Source organism: Marmota monax, unplaced genomic scaffold (genome assembly GCF_021218885.2).
Source record: "Marmota monax isolate L192 unplaced genomic scaffold, Marmota_monax_Labrador192_F-V1.1 WCK01_AAM20220418_F8-fsc00057, whole genome shotgun sequence".
NCBI classification, from domain to species: Eukaryota; Metazoa; Chordata; class Mammalia; order Rodentia; family Sciuridae; genus Marmota; species Marmota monax.
This window is the reverse complement of record NW_026693933.1, coordinates 10,211,296-10,233,330: the sequence shown is the minus strand read 5'-3', so window position 1 is coordinate 10,233,330 and position 22,035 is coordinate 10,211,296. Positions and strand designations below refer to the sequence as shown.

Sequence of the window (22,035 nt, the reverse complement as noted above, 5' to 3'; positions counted from 1 at the left end):
TAAAAAATGACAAAATCATAGAATTTACAGGGAAATGGATGGCATTAGAGCAGATTATGCTAAGTGAAGCTAGCCAATCCCTAAAAAACAAATGCCAAATGTCTTCTTTGATATAAGGAGAGTAACTAAGAACAGAGTAGGGTCGAAGAGCATGAGAAGAAGATTAACATTAAACAGGGATGAGAGGTGGGAGGGAAAGGGAGAGAGAAGGGAAAATGCATGGAAATGGAAGGAGACCCTCAGAATTATACAAAAGTACATACAAGAGGAAGTGAGGGGAAGGGGAAAAATAATATAAGGGGGACAAACGAATGTCAGTAGAGGGGGCAGAGAGAGAAGAGGGGAGGGGAGGGCAGGGGAGGGGAGGGGAGGGGAGGGGAGGGGGGATAGTAGAGGATAGGAAAGGCAGCAGAATACAACAGACACTAGTATGGCAATATGTAAATCAATGGATGTGTAACTGATGTGATTCTGCAATCTGTACATGGGGTAAAAATGGGAGCTCATAACCCACTTGAATCAAATTGTGAAATATGATATATCAAGAACTACGTAATGTTTTGAACAGCCAACAATAAAAAAAAAAAAAGAAAATGGTCAGTTCTCTAAGAAGTCACAACAGTCTGTAATATCCATGTGCCTAACAAATGAATACCAAAATATACGAGGCAAAATCTTACAGAGTGCAAGGAAAAATAGATTAATCCATTATTATAATTGGAGGCTTCAATATCCTTCTATCAGCAACTGACAGATCCAGCAGGCAAAAAACTCACTAAGCTAAACTGGATGATCCCATCAATCAATCAGACTAACCAACATCCATAAAATACTTCATTTAGCAACAATAGAGTATATATTCTTCTCACAGTTACACAGAACATTCAAACTAGAACAGTTTGAGTCATGAAACACACCTTAACAAATTTATAAGAATAAAAATTCTATGAAGTATGCTGTCTGACCTTAACAAAACAGAACTAGAAGTATAGCTGGGAACCTCTAAAATATTTTGGGACTAAAAACACATTTTTCAATATTGCATGAGTCAAAGAAATGGTCTTAAGAGAAATTATAAGAAATTTTGAACTGAAGATGAAAATACAACTTATAAAATTGTGTGGGATGCAGCAAAAGTAGTTTAAAAAGGAAATTAATAGCACTGAACAAAAAAATATTAGAAAAGAAGGCCTAAAATCAACAATCTATACTTCTAAACTCAAGAAAAGAGAAAATTAAATCAAAAATAATTAGAAGAAAATTCATAAAATTTAGAAGAAATTAACAGAGAAAAACCAATGCAATTAAACTTGGTTCTTTAAAAACATCAAAATTGATAAACCCCTTAGTAGCTTAAAAAGGAAGACATAAATTGACTGATATCACAAACAAGAGACCATTGCTGATGCCACAGACATGAAGAATTCTATGCTCACAAATTTGATAATGTAGATGAAATGGACCAAGTCCTTGAAAGACACAACCTATCTCACTCCAGTCAGAGTGGTAATTATCAAGAATACAAGCAGTAAGAAGTGTTGGCAAGGATGTGGCGTAAAGGATACACTAATACATTGCTGGTGGGACTGCAAATTGGTGCAACCCCTATGGAAAGCAGTATTGTGATACCTCAGAAAACTTGGAATGGAAGGAACCACCATTTGACCCAGATATCCCACTCCTTGGTTTATACCTAAAGGTCTTAAAATTAGCATACTACAATGATGCAGCCACATCAATATTTATAGCAGCTCAATTCACAATAATAAACTATGGAACCAACCTAGGTGCCTTTCAACAGATGAATGGATGTGGTACATATGCACAACGGAATATCACTCAGCCTTAAAGAAGAATAAAATTATGGCATTTGCAGGTAAATGGATGAAACTAGAAAATACCATGCTAAGTGAAACAGGCCAATCCCCAAACACCAAAAGCCGAATGTTTTCTCTGATAAGTGGATGCTGTGGGGAGGGGAGGGAAGCATGAAGGAACTTTGTGTAGAGCGGGGAATTGGGCTTTGGAGATGGGAAGGATAGTAGAATGAAACAGACATTATTACCCTATATACATATATGAATTATACTACTGGAGTGACTCTGCACCATGTACAGCCAGAGGAATGAGAAGTTGTGCTCATTTGTGTACAATATGTCAAAGTGCATTCTACTATAATGTATTATTAGAATAAATTAAAAAAAGAAAAAGACAACCTACCAAAATTAACAAAGGAGATATGGATGCTATGATTATTATTATCTGCTACAGAAATTAAATCAATAATTGATAACTTCCCCAGAGGGAAAGCCTCAGGCCCCAAATTGACCCAATTTAAGAAATAAAATATACTGGTTTTCTACAATCACTTACAGAAGATAGAACCAGAGAGAATACTTCCTAATTTATTCTGTTAGGCCATAATATTTTAGTAGCAAAACCAGATAAAGACATTATATGAATGTACAACAGAAAGTGAACCCTAATGTAGTCTACAGACTTATTTAACAACTTTCAAATTTACAGAAAATTAAGAAGTACAGAGAGTTCCCATATATTCACTCTTCCCTGCCCCTACACACAGTTTATTATTCACGTTTTGCATTAGTGTGGTACATTTGTTACAATCGATAAACCAATTTTTATACATTAACTAAAGCATACTTTACATTAGGTTCTCTCTTTGTGTTGTATAGTTCCATGGATTTTGATGAGTGCATGTCATCTATCCATCTTAACAATATCATACAGAATAACTTCACTGCCCTAAAATCCCACCCTGTTTTACCTAGTCATCCTCTCTTGCCATTTTCCCTTTAAAATATTGGCCACTAATGACCCCCCCCACACACACACACACACACATACTGTGTCTCTACTTTTTGCTTTATCAAGAATGTCAGGTAGTTGGAATCCTACAGTATGAAGTTTTTTCAGGCTGGCTTTTTACAATTAATAATATGCACTAAAGTTTCTTCCATGTTCTCTTACACCTTGATAGCTTATTTCTTTTTATCACCAAATAATATTTTGTAACATGTAGAACCACATTTTGTTAACATCAACTATTGAAGGGCATCTTTGTTGCTCTCAAGTTTTGACAATTATGAATAAAGCTGCCAGTAACATTTGTGTGCAGGTTTCTGTGTGCATATAAATGGTCGACTCAGGTAAATACCAATTAGTGTTATCACTGGATCATATGGTAAGACTATGTTTACCTTTTTAAGAAACTGTCAGACTGTCCTCCAAAGTAGTTGTACCATTTTGTATTACTACCAGCAATGAAAAAGCAGGTTCTCTTCCAGGATATGCATTTCAAATATTTTCTCTTGGTCTACAGCTTACCTTTCTTGATAACAGCATTTTTGAAGAGGAAGTTTCTCATTTTGATAAAATTTGATTGCTCAAATTTTTTTTATTATGTTTCATGCTTTTTATGTCTTGTTCTAAGAAGTCTTACGTGAAGTAATTCCTATGTTATGTAGCTCAACTGAGTCATACAATGTATACAAGTTATAAAACAATATGCTGTACAGGTCAAATATATACAATTATTAACTGACAATTTTTAAAGAAGACTTTGTCTAACTCTAAGTCACAAAAGCTTTCTGTATGTGTTGTTTTAGAAGTTTTGATATTTTTAGTTCTTATTTTTAGATCAGTAATCTGAGTTAATTTTTACATAAAAGATGATATTCATATTTAATTTTCAACATTTATTGAAAAGACCACATCTCTCCAATAAATTACCAAGCCATTAAAAAAAAATTGGTTCACAGTATGTTTTTGTCTCGTTCTGGACTCTATTCTGTGCCGTTGATATAAATGTTGATCCTATATTATCTTCTTTACTATAGGGGCACAGTAATTCTTGAAATCAGATTGAAAAAAACCTCAAATTGTTATTTTTCAAAAATTTTTTGGTCAGTGTAGATTCTTTATGAATCTTAGTAATATCAATTTCCTGAAATTTTGACTGGGATTATGCGTTTCTATAGATCAATCAGTGTGGGAAAACTGGCATCTTAGGAATAATGAGCGTTCTAATCACTTCATCTATATGCATTATAGGTATGGGTATAAACCTTTAATTTTCAGTAATATTACATTAATTTTAATGTAATTAATGTTTAAAAACATTAATTTTAGTAATGTTTAGATTTCATTTTATAGGTCTTGTACATATTGTGAAAAAATTTATACCTAATTATTTAAATTACAATTACTAATTTTTATTGCTAATATATAGAAATATAATTGATTTATATAGAGGATTTTATATCCCTGATCATCATAAATTTATATAACAGTTCTACTTACTAAACCTAGAAGATTTTCAGCACTGCTGATGTTGTCTTTACATACAGATGGCTTATTTTTCTTTTCAATTTGTATGCCTTTTCTTTTCTGTTTTTCTGGTTTTTTCTCCCCTTGGCTTTTTGCACTAGTTAGAACTCCATCATTGTACGTGTGATTGGAAATGATTAAAGTGGGTATCCTCACCTGGCCTCTGATCTTAAAAGCATTCTATCTTTTACCATGAATTATGATGTTAACTGTGGAGATTTTAAATAGAAGCTTTTCATCAGGTTGAGAGAATTTCCTTCTATTCCCAGTTTGGTGAATTTTTTATTAGAACTGGATGTTCAATTTTGTAAAATTCTTGTACTGAAAATATTAACTGATCAAATGGTTTTTCTCATCCTGTCTGTTAACATGTGATATACATTGATCAGTTTTGAAATGTTATAGCAATCTTGCATTTTCTGAAACAAAACACATTTGGGTAATGGAATATAATCTTTTTTGTATTTTGGTATTATTTGATTTGCTAATATTTTCTTAAGAACTTCACATCTGTGTTCACCAGCTGGTTTTAATAATCACATAATACTAGCTTCATAAGACAAGACAGGAAGTGTTTCATTTCCTTCCTTTTTTTCTGGAAAAAAACATACAAAATTAATATAATTCTTCCTTAATTGTTTGATACAATTTATTGATGAAGATATCTAGGATTGGAGCTTCTTTTCAAGGAAGATTAGAAACTTCAAATATTTAATTAAAAAAATATATATAGGGCTATTGAGGTTATCTATTCTCATGTGGGACTTTTGTGTCTTTCAAGGAATTAATCAATTTCATCTAAGTTGTATTTGCTGTCAAAAGGTTGCTCATTATTTTTCTTATTATCCCTACAATGTCTGTTGGAGTTGTAGTGATGTTCTCTTTTTCATTCCTGATACTGGAAATTTGTGTCTAAATAGAGTTTTATCAGTTTTATTGATATATCGAAGTTACACTGATTTTTTTTCTCTAGTTTGTCTTTTTAGGCCCACATTTAGCTTTATCATTTACTTCTTTGTGAATATATTGGATTACATTTGTTCTTTTTATATTTTTATTAAGGCTGACATTTAGATCACTGATTTGGAATATTGTTCTTTTCAATATAGGTGTTTTCCTCTAAGTATTGTTTGATTGTACCTTCATAAGATTTGACATGTCTTTTTAAAATTTTCATTCAATTAAAAATAGGTTTTGTGATTTCTTCTATGACTCATAGTTATTTAGTTACTGTCTATTTTTTTTTTTTTGAGGTGCTGGGGATTGAAAACCCAGGCATCAGACATTTTAGGCAAACATTCTACCACTGAAATACATCCCTAGGCAAGACTAATGGTTTTTTAGAAGAATAATGCTATTTACTTTCCAACTGTCTGGGGATTTTTTGGTTTTCCAAATGACTTTGTTATAGATTCTCAGTTTATTTCTGCTGCAAAATTATATATATATATATATATATATATATATATATATATATATATATATATATATATATATATATATATATATATATATATATATATATATATATATATATATATAAAATCAGTTTCCAAGACCACTCTCTATAATATGCTGGATATGAATTCTGTCCAGTGTCTTGTGTATTGTGAAGATATTCAGGATAGCAGGAATTCTAATGATTATCTGTCCTTGGTGAGCTCCAGAAATTGTTTGGCATACTAATTTCCAGTAGATCTTTCCTGAGACTGAGGAGGTTTACACTGCAAACATGTTCAGGTCACTCAGCCAAAGATATAGGACATCCCTGTGTAGAATTCCAAAGCTCATTCTGTGTTCAGTTTCCTCTTCTCTGATATTCTGCTCCATAAATTCCAGTTAGCCTAGACCCTGCAGAATTCCAAGTACTGTCAAAACTACTGGGCTGTGTTTGTCTAAAAATTACCCCAGATGTTTTCAAAATGTCCACCTCAATTGTTTCCTTTCTCTAGGGATCACAATCCTGTGCTATCTGTTGCTCAATATCTGAAGACGGTTTCTCCTCTTTATTTGGGTAACTTTTCTAGTTCTTTCAGGAGTGAGTGAGAATATTTTCAAACTATATTTTCTCCTTTATGACTTGGGTGAAATAAATTAACTCTTGTAACTTTTGGTTTTTAACCTAAAGTATTGATATGCATCCCTGACATACATACAGTCTACTTAAGCCAGTACTTTTATCTCTTCTTGGATAAATCCCGTAGCTTTAACATTGAGCGACATCCCCAGTCTTTTTAACAATTATTTGATAATTAAGTCTCTTCCTCCTTTTGGACTACCATCTCCGTGTGTGTGTGTGTGTGTGTGTGTGTGTTTTATAAAATGTCATAAGACATTATTACTTCATCTTAAAATCAAAACTATTTTGTAGTTATCCATTAATATTCCCTTTCCTTTGTCATCCTTTCTGCCAGACTTTCTCTTGTGTTTTTTAAATATTTTTTTTAGTTGTAGGTGGGCACAATACCTTTATTTTATTTATTTATATGTGGTGCTGAGGATCCAACCCAGGGCCTCACATGTATTGGGTGAGTGGTCTACCGCTGAGCCAACAACTCTAGCCTTCTTGTGCTTCTTAAAAGTTTTTTTTTTTTTTTTTTTTAGATTTTGTCTGTCTGGAAAAAAACTCTTTTTGGATTTCACATTTTGGGTTTGCTTTTGCTAGATAAGGAATGCAAAAGTGGCAGTGTAATTTTTTGGGGGGTGGACTTTAAAAATTTCAATCTACTATATTATGAATTTCATTGTTTCTGTTTCATTGCTCCCATTATTCTTTTTTGGACAGGGTATACTAGGGATTAAATCCGTAGCTTTAACATTGAGCGACATCCCCAGTCCTTTTTATTTTTCTAATATTGAGATAAGGTTTCACTAAGTTGCTTAGGGCCTTGCTAAATTGCTGAGGCTGGGCTTGAACATGCAATCCTCCTGTCTCAGCCTCCCAAGCTGCTGGGATTAAAGACATGTGCCAACATACTCTGTATTACCCATTATTCTTATTTTCTCTTAAAGGTAATGTGTCTTTTTTCCTCTGGTTGTTTGTAAATTTTCATTTTATCTTTGAGCTTTAGGAGTTTATGATGTTCCTAGCTATGTGTTTATATTTCTCCTGTTCAAAAGTTTACTTGGCTTCCTGAAACTGTCACAGTTAATGCTATTGTTTTGAAAATTCTTGACCATTGTACTTCCAAATATTTCTTCATCCCCCTCCCCTCCCTTTCTGGGATATTAATTACATGTATGTCAGATCTTTTGATTATACTTCACATATTCTTTTTTTTTCCTGGTTTTTCCATTCTTTTGTCTGCACTTTTGTTTGGATTTTTCTATTGACTTATCTTCAAATTCACTAATTCCCTCTTCTGCTATGTTTAGTCTTCTATTAATCACATCAAACGAGCTAATTTCAAATACTGTGTCCTAAATAATGAGTTCTAAAATGTCTATAATTAATTTCACTTCAGATTTTCTAATAATATTTTAAATGTCTCCATGTTTTTCTCTTCTATTAAAAATATATTAGTAACTTAATATATTAGTAACTTTATTATATAAGATATATTAGTAATTTTAAAATGCTTATTTACAAAGTCCAATCTATCTATGGTGCTGCTTCTTTTGTTTTCTCCTGATTATTGGTCATATTTTCTCACCTTTCAGCATATCTAGCAATGCACGCCTCTTTGTTTTCTACTTGTATTGAAAGCACTGGCCTGTGATTCAGTATCCCTTTCTTGGAAGTAGAAGTCTTCTCTTACTCCTGCAATTTCTTTATATACATTTTAGGAATACAGAGCTAGCATTGCTTTTATTTACGGAGAATCTGCTTGAATATTGAATATTATATGATGATTCTTTTTTTATTTCATTTTTCATTAACAAGAGTACAGTTGCAATTTACCTGCTCAAAAGTTATCCAGTCATTTCAACTGCTAATAATAATGAATAGATGACCTTCTGGAAGGTCATCATCAATGGCAAAATTAATAAAAAAATTATACATAAAGGTTGTTAAGAAATGAACACACACACACACACACACCCCAACACCTGTATTTCAGTAGATACAATACAGAATTTAAAGCCAGAACAACTGCTCTAAGCCTTACCTCTGTCATTTACTAATAAAGTGACCTTAATCAAATTGTTTGCCTACTTTGAGTCTTAGTTTTCAATTTACAAATATAAAATAGTATATTTTAAGTTCATAATGCTATTGCAAAGACAAAACATTTTTTAAAAAAATATTTTAAAATATTTTAAAGACCTGTATAAGCTATAATCATGCTGTAGAGTGACTTACACTATTATTATAGTTTATAAATCTATAGATCAAAAGCCATTTAATTAAATAAACTTGGGGATAGGGGGATAACTGATTCATGGAAATAAAAAATAATAACAGTTTGACATCAAGGAAAGGGTAAAAACTATTTTTAAAGTACCAATATAAATGCATGGTAAGCTATTTAATATTGACTTAAACACTCCTGCTTATTTTAACAAGCCCTGGAAGTTATTACTTTATCTCAACAAGGTGAAGTGATTAATGACAAGAAGTCTGAACATAAAGGTAAATAATATCCTGTGTATTATTACTGAAATATAGGAATAAGTAATAAACTTGGGAAAACTGCAATAAAAGATAATAAAAATAAAAATAAAAATTCCTGTTGCAATCTGCAAGTGGATTCATTTCTACATAGGTATCTTTATAACATGACCTTAGCACAAGTAACTGCAAGAACAAAATGAAAAATCTGTATCATTTACTAATTCATATTAATGGAATACTTCGTAAAAGGTATGATTTTCTAGAAGTCTTGAACAAGAGACTGGCCTTCAAAAGATCATAGGAGAGGATATAATCAACATTCTAGGTATACAACAGAAAAAAGAATGAAGTGACTATATGAAGGAGAGGTCAGAGAAGGCATGTCATATACGTTGTTGGAAGCCAGAACCATTTTGAGCAACTGTAAAGAATGGGAGAGCAGAGGTAAGTAGAAGGGATTATACTTCAGAAATACTTAATAATCATATGGGGAAGTAGGATAAATGAAATAAAAGTGGACCCCCCCACACTAAAAATGGTTGTAAACTATGAATGAAGTAAGAAGGCTGCTCCAGAGTTGACTACAGAAACAGACTTAAAATGTCAAATTTATGCAAAAAAAGAAAAATTTTAAATGTACTACATAAAGGAAGTTAAGAAAATAAATGAGAAAAAAGGTACATGTGGATAATGTAAAAGAAAATAATCAATTAAAATATTAATTTATTAAAACTAGAGGTAGAACCAAAATCTTTTTAAGACTGTGCTCCTGTGATCTCTCTAAACCTTAAATGCGTTAGGCCAAAAACTAGTGTTATTTCATTCTGTATTTAAAGAAGAACAGAAAGGGCAAAAGTGGCCTGATTTTCACCCACATTAGGATTTCATTATGTGATAAGGGTTACTTACTACTGGCTAACTATGCCTAAAGCATATCAACCAAGTTCTAAAATAGTAGTATCTCAAAAGACTTTTATAAAAACGATTTCCAACATAATCCAACAATCTTATGCATAAACCAATATACCTTAGCAAGTGATTTTACAATAGGATTCTCCATAATCCCCTTGAGGAAAATTAGGTCTATTTCTTCTGCTCCTGTAGATGAGGGCAGCTCCGTAAGGTTTTCCAAGACTTGCTGCATTGCTGCTGAGATAAAAGCAACATAAAACAAAATAAAACAAAACAAAACCACTTAAATTCTAAGCCAACGATTATAAAATAATGCAAATAAACACATTAATAACACTCTGAAAAATCACATTTTAAAAACGAAATAGTTAAAGAGTATGAGTTTCAAGTTGACTTCTTGTGCATTCGTAACAGGATAAAAATTTATATGCAATTTGGGCTGTATCAGACTACACCTTATACATGTTAGAATTTGCATTGCTTTATATTATAAATAAGAAGACTGAGTCAATAATAAATAAATAAGACGACTGAGTCAGTAATCAAAAAACTCCCCACAGGCCCAGAATGAGGCATCACTGACAAATTCCACCAAACATTTATAAAGAGTTAAAACTAATTCCTCACAAATTCTTCTAAATATATACAAGAAGTGGGATCACTTTACAACTCATTCTGTGAAACCAGTTTCCCTGATAAAGACATCACAATAAAATCATAGTCAATATCCCTTATGAATACAGATGCAAAAACCTTTAATAAAATGCTAGCAAAGTGAATCCAGCAACATGTAAAAAGGACTGTACACAAATGCCATGTTCAATTTATCTCAGGAATACAAAATGGTCCAATATATGAACACAAAATGGTCAATCAATATAATATACCAAGAAACTGAGGACAAAAAAAATGCCATCTCAATAGACAAAAAAGAAAGCATTTGACAAAACCAAAGCCCTCTCATGATTCAGGAGAAAAATATATATATTTTTTAATAACCAAACTAGGGGTAAAACAAAAATTTCTCAAATCTCCTAAAGGACATCCACAACAACCTGAAGCAAACTTTGAAGACTAGATGGTTGCTCTTGAAGATGAGGAATAAGAAACCAGTTACCCATTTTTTTTTTTTAGCATTTCTTTTCAGTTTTGTATTAGAGTTTCTAGCCAGGGCAGATAAGCAAAACAAATAAATAAATGGCAACCAGATGAAAAAGGAGTAAGTCAAACAATCTCTATTTGAAAATATGATCTTCCATATGGAAAATCCTAATACACAAAATATTTATTAGAATAAATAAATTAATTCACTGAAGTTTTGGATACGAGAATCAATATACAAAAATCAAATGTATTTTTATACATTAGTAACAAATAATCCAAAAACAAAAAACAAAACACTGCTTTTATAGTAGCCTCAAAAAAAAAAAAAAGCTGAACAATAATGTAACCCCCCCCCAAAAAAAACCCCATAAAATTTGCTTACTAAAATTTTATGAAAAAATTTTATAAAGATTGAATGTTGACCTCAATGAATGGAAAAACATCTCATGTTCATGGACTAAAATACTTAATATTGCTTACATGGCAGTACTATCCAAATTGATGTACAGGTGTAATGTAATTCCTATCAAAATCTCAAAATTACAGCTATCTTTTTTTTTTTTTACAGAAATTGACAGGCTAATTCTAAAATTCATATGAACCACAAAGGATTCAGAATTGCAAAAATAATCTTTAGTGAGAAGAATGAAATACACATTTTTTAGTTTCAAAACTAACAAGCAATAATAATTAAAACCGTGTGGTACTAACATATATACAAGTAACAAGAGTCCAGAAACAATCCCATAAAAATGGTCTTTTCCAAAATTGATACTGAGACAAATGCACATGTAAGACAATAAAGCTAGATTCCCTCCCTCAATCAATATTATAGTTTAATTTTATTAGAATTAATTTTTAGTTTTATCTCATTTTGATGTTACTTTAAAATAAATTTATTAACACTGCAGTTAATTTTAGAATACTTATCTTCATTAAAATAAAACCAACAGTGTGTTATCATTTGGATATGAGGTGTCCCCCAAAAGCGGTATCAAGGCACAAATATTCAGAGATGAAATGATTATATTAAAAGAGTTGTAACCAAACCATCCTAATTTGAAAGGACTACTGTACTAGGTGGTAACTATAGGCAGGTGGGGTGTGGATGGTAGGAGGTGGGTCACTGGAGATAATCATTTATCTGCCCTATTTTCCCCAACTTTGAATTTTTAATAAAATCAACAGTTCTTTTCATATAGAACTCTTGAGTTTTTTCCAAATGTTCCAGCAATCATCACATTTCTATCAGTATTCTTCCAAATGCTCAAATACTTTTCTAATACTCTGTTAGCTATATTTCTTGACTTCTATCCATGATTCCCCTCCCAAAACATTATTCTGTGCTTTTATTTGTACAGATTCACCTCTAGGTCTCCTACTCTATATTTAAAAAAACACAGCTAAAAAGGAAAAAGGAAAAGAAAGGAGAGAAAAGGAAAAGAGAAGAAAGGAAAAGAGAAGTAAGAGGTGAATGGCAACACAATGTACACTTAAACCAAGAAGGAGGAAAACCACACTACACTAAGATGAAAGAAGACACTAGGAAATAAACAATATTTTAAACATTGCTTCTCAGCCTTTGGCTAAAATCAAGTGAAGAATATAACAAAGCCTACTTAATAACTTTGCTTGAGTTCAAAGTTTACTTTTAAGCAGGCAGGGAACCACAGAATCAATTTTGAAAAGTATTTTTGTCCTGATTTTATCAATGTAGTTAGCTCTACTTGTCATAATTACTTATAGTTCTTTCCTTTGGCATTCTATATTTATCTTTTTATTATGGAAAATTTAAAACATATACAAAAGGAAACAGAATAGTATAATGAATCCAACAACTATCAACTCTAACTTAGCAACTTATGACCAATCTTGTTTCACACTCGTATATACTTTCTACCTCACACAACTTTGAAGCAAATCCCAGATAACATCTCAGTGTGTATGTAGAAAAATTCACTTTTAAAACAATATAACCAAATACTGTTAACACAGCTATCACATTAACAATAATCCTTTAGTGTTTTCAACTATCTGGTATGTTTTTAAATCTCCATTTGTATTGAAGATTTTAAAAATATATCTTCATTATTGGTAATTCAACTGTTTATTGTTTTATTGGTGCTTAATTAACTAAGTAGAAAAATGCTGGTGACTATGAAATATACCTGTGGCTATTTTGAAGATAAATTTTAACTGCTTCTTTATCAAAAGTAATTTAATTAAAACTCTGACACATCTGCCAATATCCTATGTCCCAGAAAGGGAATCCTAAATGTTATAAGGCTGACAATCATTTGTAACTAATTTGAACATTGGGTGGACTTTCAATCAAAATATAATACATAGTTCTTTTTAACTGTATTATCCTAAAAGCACATGAAAAGATAAAATGTGAGATAATTTTAACAAAGGATAATGATAAATGGGTTTGTTCCAAGTTTACTAAAAAGATCTGCAGAGTTTCTCACCAATATTATGAACAACAGAGTCTGAGGTGTTACTTTCTAACTGAAATCCCTCCTATTATTTTTTTCCTTCAAATGCAAATAATTGCCTTTTATTCCACCAAAGTCCTTTCTTCACCAAATTTGGGGGAAAAAAATACATTCATGGTAAGAAAAAAAAAAGGAGTGGGGGAGAGAAAAGTAATGAGAAAGAATTAACATTACAAAATGATAAAGTATATAATAGCTCAGACTTGGATAACCACAAGACAATTCTAGTGTACATAACAGCTTCATATATGAAGTAAAAAATGAAAATCGAAATGAAAAAATGAAAATTTTTGCAGTGAGGGCCTTGAAAAGAGGTGGGAAAATGTCCCAAATTTACTTAAGAGATTCAGGAAAAAGGGAAAGTCTCAGAACTCAAAGGTAAACTACCTGCAAATTCCATTCTTCCTTTATAATCATTGGAGGATAGACCCTTTAATCAGAACCTAGACTTGATGACATATAAAAGGAATTCTTATTAGAGCTGGAGAAAATCTTATATAGTTAACCTAGGCTCTTTAATTTTAAATCTGAATAAATCAAGAATCAACAAATAAGCATCAAGAATGAGACTCAGATTGAAGCACTAACCTCCAAAGAAACACAGTTAAAAAGGAAAAGAAAAGAGAGAAAAGGAAAAGAGAAGAAAGGAAAAGAGAAGAAAGGAAAAGAGAGAGGACTCACCAACTAGGGAGGCCGAGACAGGAGGATCACAAGTTCAAGGTCAACCTCAATAACTTAGCAGAACCCTATCTCAAAGTAAAAACATAAAATGGACTCTGGAGATATAGCTCAGTGGTAGAGCACCCCTGGGTTCAATTCCGAGAGAGAGAGAGAGAGAGAGAGAGAGAGAGAGAGAGAGAGAGAGAAGAAGAAGAAGGAGGAGGAGGAGGAGGAGGAGGAGGAGGAGGAGGAGGAGGAGGAGGAGGAGGAGGAGGAGGAAGGGAGGGGAGGGGAGAAGGAGGAAGAAGGGAGGGGAGGGGAGGGGGAGGAGGGGGAGGGGAAAGAGGAAGGGGGTAAAGGAAGGAGGAAGAAAAAGGGGGAGAGATAGGGAGAGGGGGAAGGGGAGAAGGGAGGAGGGAGAAAGGAGAAAGGAAAAGGGAAGGAGGAGGAGGGAGGAGGAGGAAGAGAAAGAGGAAAGGGAGAAAAAATGAAAATTGAATTATAATGGCCAGGAAAAGTTGAAGAATCCTCCCACTAAAAAAGTGCAGAATGGGCTGGAGATGTAGCTCACAGGTAGATCACTTGCCTGGCATATGTTTGGCCCTAAGCTTGATCATCATTGGGGAAAAATAAAAAATAAAAAGCAAAAGGCAAACAAAGAGAAAAAAATATGAGAAAACAGCCCGCTCTGAATCTGGAAAGAAAAAATTTTACAAATCCAGAAGTACAAAAAAGGAATTTAAAAGGGAAAGCAGAAATCAATAAAAAATACAAATATATGAAAGATTTAATCAATAAGCCAATAAATAGCTGCTATTTCAAAAGAACAATAAAATAGTCAAATATTTAATCTGATTATAAAAAGACACAAACTATATGAGAAATGAAATGAGAAAATAATTACAGGTATAAAGAAGATTAATCAAGAATACAATGAACAACTCCTCCAAAACTTCATAACAGTAAATGATTCCAGAGATATTGAAGAGGATCAAATGCTGGATGAAAAATTCAAAACAAAGATGTTAAAAATGATGAATGAATTTAAAAGGATACAAACAAACAGCTTAATGAATTAAGATAGACAATGTAGGATATGAAAGCACAATTCAATAAAGACGTAGAGATTCTGACAAAGAACCCAACAGAAATCTTGGAAATGAAAAGCTCAATAAGTCAAATAAAAAAAAATATATATATATATATATACATATATATATATATATATCAGTTGAAAGCTTCTACAATAGACTAGGATCAAGTGGAAGAAAGAATATTAGGATTTGAAGACAAGGTTGATGAATTATCACATTCAGAAGTAATAAAGAAAAAAAAGTAAGAATGAACAGACCTATGGGACACAATTAGAGATCCAAGTAGTGAATCATATATATAAAGAAGGAACAGAGGTGCAGATTAAGGACATAAAGAGCATATTCAGTGAAATAACAACAGGAAATTTCTCAAACCTTGGGAAAGCTATGCACATTCAGGTACAGAAACTTAGAACCCCAAATAAATATAACAAGGACCTCTTCACATTATATTATAGTAAAACTGCCAAAAGAGCAGAACAAATAAAGAATATTGAAAACTGTGAGAGAGAAAAACACAAAGTCTAGTCTCAGCTGAAATTCTTAAGGCCAGGAAAGTATGGAATGAAATATTCTAAGCCCTTTTTGAAAGAAAATAACTGCCAAGCTAGATTACTATATCTAGCAGAGCTATCCTTCAGAATCAAGGAGAAATAAAGACCTTCCAAGATAAGTATAAACTAAAGGAATTCATGACCTCTAAACCAGCATTATAGAGAATATATAAAGAATCCTACACACAGAAGAGGAAGCAAGAGAAACACTATCATGAGAGCATAGGAAAAAACAAATCTCACTAGAAGAGTGGATAAACAATTGAGACCTGGGAAAGAAACATTACTAATTCAATAAACCAAACTTCTAAGATGAATAAGAGATAAAGAAATAAACATAGGTTATTTGAAATAATCAGAAGAAAAATAACCAAATGGCTGGAATTAGTATATATCTCTCAATAATAACCCTGAATGTAAATGGTCTCAATTCTCTAATTAAAAGATGCAGACTAGTGAGGGCTGGGGTTGTGGCTCAGGGGTAGAGTGCTCGCCTAGCACGTCTGAGACCCTGGTTTCGATCCTCAGCACAACAAAAAAATAAATAAAGTAAAGGTATTGTGTCCATCTACAACTAAAAAATAAATATTAAAAAAAAGATACAGACTAGTCAACTGGATTGAAAAGACCCAACATGTGAGAAACTCACCTCACCAACAGAGACAAAAACAGACTGAAAGTGAAAGAATGGAAAATGACAATTCTAACCCAACAGAATCTGAAAGTATGCAGTAGCAGCTACACTCATATCTAATGCACTCATATCTTTTGTCAGATATGACAAAAGAAACTTCAAGACAAAATCAAGTTAGAATAAAGAAGGCCACTAACATTGCTAAGGGGAACAATCCATCAAGAAGATAATAATGACTATAAATACACACATACCAAATATGGGAACACCCAATTTTATAAAAGAAACACAACTGGATATAAAGGGAGAGATAGGTCCCAATATAACAATAGTGAATAACTTTAGTTCCCCACTCTCATCAATAAATCATCTAGAGCCCCCCTCAAAAAAATCAAATATTAGAGTTAAACTACACTATAGATCAAATGGACTTAAAGAGACTTCTATAGAATATTTTATCCAACAGCTACAGCCCATACATTCTTATAATAAGTTCACAGAATTTTTTCTAAAATAGACCATATTTTAGGTCATGATGCAAGTCTCAAAAAAGGAACTAATTTCCTACGAACTATCTGTTCACAACGGAATGAAAGTAGAAATCAACAGCAAGAGGAGCTACAGAAACTGTACAAACACATGAAGATTGAACAATAATCTTCTGAATGATCAGAGAGTCACTAAAGAAATTTGGAAGTGGGGTTTAAAAATTCCTAGAATCAAATGAAAATAGAAACATAACAGACCAGAATCTGTGGGACACAGAAAAAGTAGTACTAAGAGGGAAGTTTATAGCTATGATTGCTTATCTTAAAAAGACTCAGAGACCTCAAATAAATAACTTAATGATGCATCTCAAGGTCTCAGAAAATAAGAACAAAGAAAACTCAACAGAGCTGTCCCTGCATGAAAGACAGACTAAAAGAACAATACAAAAGATGAATGAAGCAAAGGGTTGGTTCTTTGAAAAGATAAACAAGATTAACAAACTCTTAGAAAAATTAACCAAACAGAAAGCAGATCAAAATTATAGATGAAAAAGTGGATATCAGAACAGATACCAATGAATTCTAAATTACTGCTAGGAACTATTTTTGAAAAATTATATTTAACAGAATGGAAAATCTAAAAGAGAGACAAATTTCTAAAAACATATGACCCACACCAAAATTAAACCAAGAAAATTACAGAAACTAAATAAATCAATAACAAGCAATGAAACTATAGTAGTAATGAAGTCTCCCAACAAACTAAAGTCCAGGATTAGAAGGATTCTCTGGTAAATTTTATCAGACTTTATAAAAGAATTAACACTAATGCTCCTCAAACTAGTCCACAAAATAAAAAGGAAAGAAATCCTTTCAAACTCATTCTATGAAGCCAGTATTAAACTGCTACCAAAACCTGATAAGGACACACAACAACAAAAAAGAAAACTATGAACCAATATCCTTGATGAACATAGATGCAAAAATATTCAATATAATCTTGCAAATTAATTCAACACGTTAAAAAGATCAAACCACATTGTACCACATAATCAATGCACATTTTATACACTTGTTTGCAAAATTGTGATTTGTAACCATGCATAAAATGTTTTTTTTTTTAAATTGCGCTAGCATTACTTAAAAATCATTACTAAACTGTCTTTCATTGTAAGATTAGGATGCAATGAATACTTGTGAATGTTCGTTAAAAAAGAATGTCCAAATCAATGCATATCACTTCTTCACACAGTTTAGTGAACATTTTTCCAGTCTGGGAAAAACCAAAAAAACAAAAATTAACACATTATTTGTTATACTCAAAATATTAACTTGAAAAATATTATTACAGGGTTGTAAAGTATGGATTTAGAAAATTTAATCTTCTGTGTCCATAGATTCTGTGTTGCTATCATTGGTTTTATTATCTGATGTGCCACTCATGTAATATGATTACCATTAGTACTGCAGCACTCCAAACACCATACAACTTGGCTTTGGGAAACACACTAACAATAAGTGTATGCTGAGAATTCTAGGTTCCCAGCATTTAATGTGTGAGAAGACAATTGTGCATCCATATCCTACTAGTGAATACATTGTTGCTCTGTTTATCTTTTGAACAGCATGAAGAACAGAATTATATCATGCTACCATTACAGGATAAAAGATTATAGCAAAGTTTTGGATTGAAAAAACTGGCTGCAATGATTACATGGTAACAGTGATTATACGGTGAAACAGTACACGTACACCATGATCCAGGTGGTTTCATTCCAGGGATGAAAGGATGATTCAATATATGCAAATCAATAAACCTAATACAACACATAAATAGAATCAAGGACAAAAATCGCATGTTCGTCTCTATAGACACAAAACACCTTTGATAAAATGCAGTATCTTTTCATGATACAAGATTTAAAGACATTAGGTTAAAATAAATTATACCTTCACTTAATAAAGGCTATATACAACAAACCCATAGCCAACATCATAGTGAAAGTGAAAAAACTGAAAGCACATCCTCTAAAATTAGGAATGACACAGAGATGTTCACTCTTACTACTCTTATTTAATATAGTACTTGAAATTTTAGCCAAAGCAACCAGACAAGAGAAATAAAATAGGAAATAAGTCAAATTATCCTGTTTAAGATGATAAGATTCTATACTCTTGGAAGACCCAGAGACTCCACCAAAAGACTCTTAGAAACAGATAAACCATTCAACAAAGTAACAGGATACAAAAATAAACTACAAAAATCACTAGTTTTTCTATATATTAATAACAAACTTGCTGAGAAAGAATGATATACATACCAAAATATAATACCATACAATATCTAGGAATAAACTTAACCAAAGTAGTAAAAGAATGAAAATTTCTACAATGAAAATTGTAAAACACTAGCCAGGTGCAGTGGCACATGCCTGTAATCCCAGCAGCTCAGGAGGCAGAGGCTCGTGAGTTCAAAGAGGCCTCAGAAAAAGTGAGGTGCTAAGAAACTCAGTGAGACCCTGTCTCTAAATAAAATATAAAATAGGACTGGAGATTGGGCTCAGTGGTCAAGTGCTTCTGAGTTCAATCCCTGGTCCAAAAAAGGAAATTTAAAAAAAAAAGGAAAGAAAATTGCAAAACAGTAAAGAAAGAAATCAAAGATGACGCTAGAAGATGTCCTCCCACGTTCATGACTAGGAGAATATTGTTAAAAGGATCATATTACTAAAAGCAATCCCCTTTAAAATACTAACGTCATTTTTCACAAAGCTAGAAAAAAACATCCTAAAATTTTTATGGAACCATTAAAAGACCCAAATAGCCAAAGCAATCCTGAGCAAAAAGAGCAATGCCAGAGGCATCACAATATTTGATTTTCAAGACACACAACAGAGCTATAGTCACAAAAACAGCTTGGAATTGGCATAGAAACAGACAGGTAGGACAATGGAATGGAATAAGGACCCAGAAATGAACCCATATACCTATAGCCAAGTGATTCTTGACAAAAATGCTAAACACATATGCTAGAGAAAAGACAGTCTCTTCAACAAACAGTACTGGGAATATTGGATATATACATGTAGAAGATTGAAACTAGATTCCTATTGCTCACCCTGTACAAAAATCAACTTAAAATAGATCAAAGACTTTAATGTAAGACATGAAATTCTGAAACTATTAGAGGAAAACATAAAACACTTCAAGATAAAGGAAAAGGCAACAACTTCCAGAATAGAACTCCTATAGCTCAAGAAATAAAAGAATTGACAAATGGGATTACATCAAAATAAAAAGCTTCAGCACAGCAAAGGAAACAATCAACAGTGAAAAGACAACCTATAGAATGGACAAATATCTTAGCTAGCTATCCATCTCAGAGAGGATTGATATCCAGAATATAAAAACAATTTTTAAAAACATCAAAATAACAAGTAATACAATAAAAAGGGCAAAAGATGTGAAAAGAGGCTTCTCAAAAGTACAAATGGCCAATAAATAAATGAAAAAATGTTCCATATTGCTAATCATCATACTAATCTTCCCCTAGTGCTGATGCATGGCTCTCTCCCAGTCACCACATGTGCACAACCACCTTCACATACGTAGTTCACACTCATCCTTCAGGAGCCAGATTTGAATGTTATAGGCTGCCCCAATTAGGATAAATATTCTTATTAATATTCTATGCTTCCTAATACAATTAAACATCTTGTTATTTGTTTAATGTATAATTTCCTCCCTAAATTCTAAGTCTTACGGTGCATAGAAATCATTTATGTCTTATTCCAACCTGTGTCCCCCCCAAATTAGGCTGCAGACTGGCACATCATGTGTTCTTGATAATACAGCTTTTGTCACAAAAATATAACATCTTTTTCTTATCAAAATCATTAATAGTTTTTAATTATATCTTCTTATTTACAAATATAACTATATAGTACTGAAAGCAGCAAAATGTGGTATAATTTGTAGACAATTTTTTTAAAGTTATACATGAATTGGGTGACAAGACAGAAGAATATCTATAATTCTTAAACTACTAAAATAGCAAGTTTTTAAGAAGTATTAATTGCTGATAAGTATATTTTTAGCTTTCTATAATATAAGTTCATTATGTAAACCAAATTTTATAAAATGAATGGTATTTTCCCACCTATATAATTATAAGAATTGTTTTACAAAGCATTTCTACTCAATTTTAGAACTTTAATTAAATGAGCTATTCTTAATAAATTAGAATAGATTAGAGCCTATTTTAATATTAAAAATCCTTTCTAACCACATTTAGTGGTATGTTCACACTCATTTAATTAAATAAACTGAATTCCTCAGTGAAAATATGATAGCTAAATTAAATGTTCATAAGATGGCAAGAAAATCTGCTTATATTTTACAGATAAAAATAACAATTATTTCCCCAGAGTCATGCTGCATAATTTACAGAATCCATGAAATGAAAAAAACAATCTCATTCTATATTTGGAAATATTTAAGCACTTTTTTAAAGGAAGTACATAAAAGAGACAGATTATTTTTAAAGGGCTTGTGATAAAACAGCAAAATTCTTTTTAAAAATACATTTATAAGAAATGATAGAGAAAAAAGAACCTATTGAAATTTGGATCATGATACCTTGAGATTAAAAATTGATACAAAAGTAATTTGACCATGATAGCTCAGATCATACGTTTTAGTCAGCTTTTTCACTGCTGTGACTAAAGGATCTGAGCAGCACAATTATAGAGGAGGAAGAGTTTATTTGAGGGCTCACAGTTTCAGAAGTCTTAGTCAACAGAACACTGGCTGTAATCATCAGGGCTCCAGATGAGGCTGAATATTATGGTGGGAGAGGGTGGTAGAGGGAAGCAGCTCATATCAGGGTGATCAGGAAGCAGAAAGATAGATTCTACTCTCCAGATACAAATGCATACATCAAAACTACACCCTAATTCCCACCTCCTCCAGCTATACCTACTACTTCAGTTACCACTCAATTAATCCCTATCAGGGATTAAATCATTGATTGGGTTAAGACTCTTAACACCCAATCATTTCTTCCCGAAACTTTCTTTCATTGTCTCACACATGAGCTTTTGGGGGATACCTCACATCCAAACCATAAAATCATATAAGATAATCCAGTCAATAAAAACAAAAACAACTTTCTATTATACGAAAATATG

The 22,035-nt window shown here is 32.1% G+C and overlaps 1 protein-coding gene across 7 annotated transcripts in view; it reads right to left on the bottom strand.

Moving 5' to 3' along the window:
• The window catches only part of Pals2 (protein associated with LIN7 2, MAGUK p55 family member), a 126,220-nt gene that overhangs the window by 65,702 nt on the left and 38,483 nt on the right, over window positions 1-22,035 (bottom strand). For 4 of the 7 annotated variants that reach the window (XM_058585355.1, XM_046463496.2, XM_046463497.2 and 1 more), the window contains exon 2: window positions 9,933-10,051. In XM_058585355.1, coding sequence (XP_058441338.1) covers window positions 9,933-10,049 — 117 coding nt within the window. In that variant the 5' untranslated portion in view covers window positions 10,050-10,051. Of the gene's footprint in view, window positions 1-9,932; window positions 10,055-22,035 lie in introns of all 7 variants that reach the window. The other 3 variants (XM_046463500.2, XM_046463495.2, XM_046463498.2) reach the window with 1 other exon arrangement.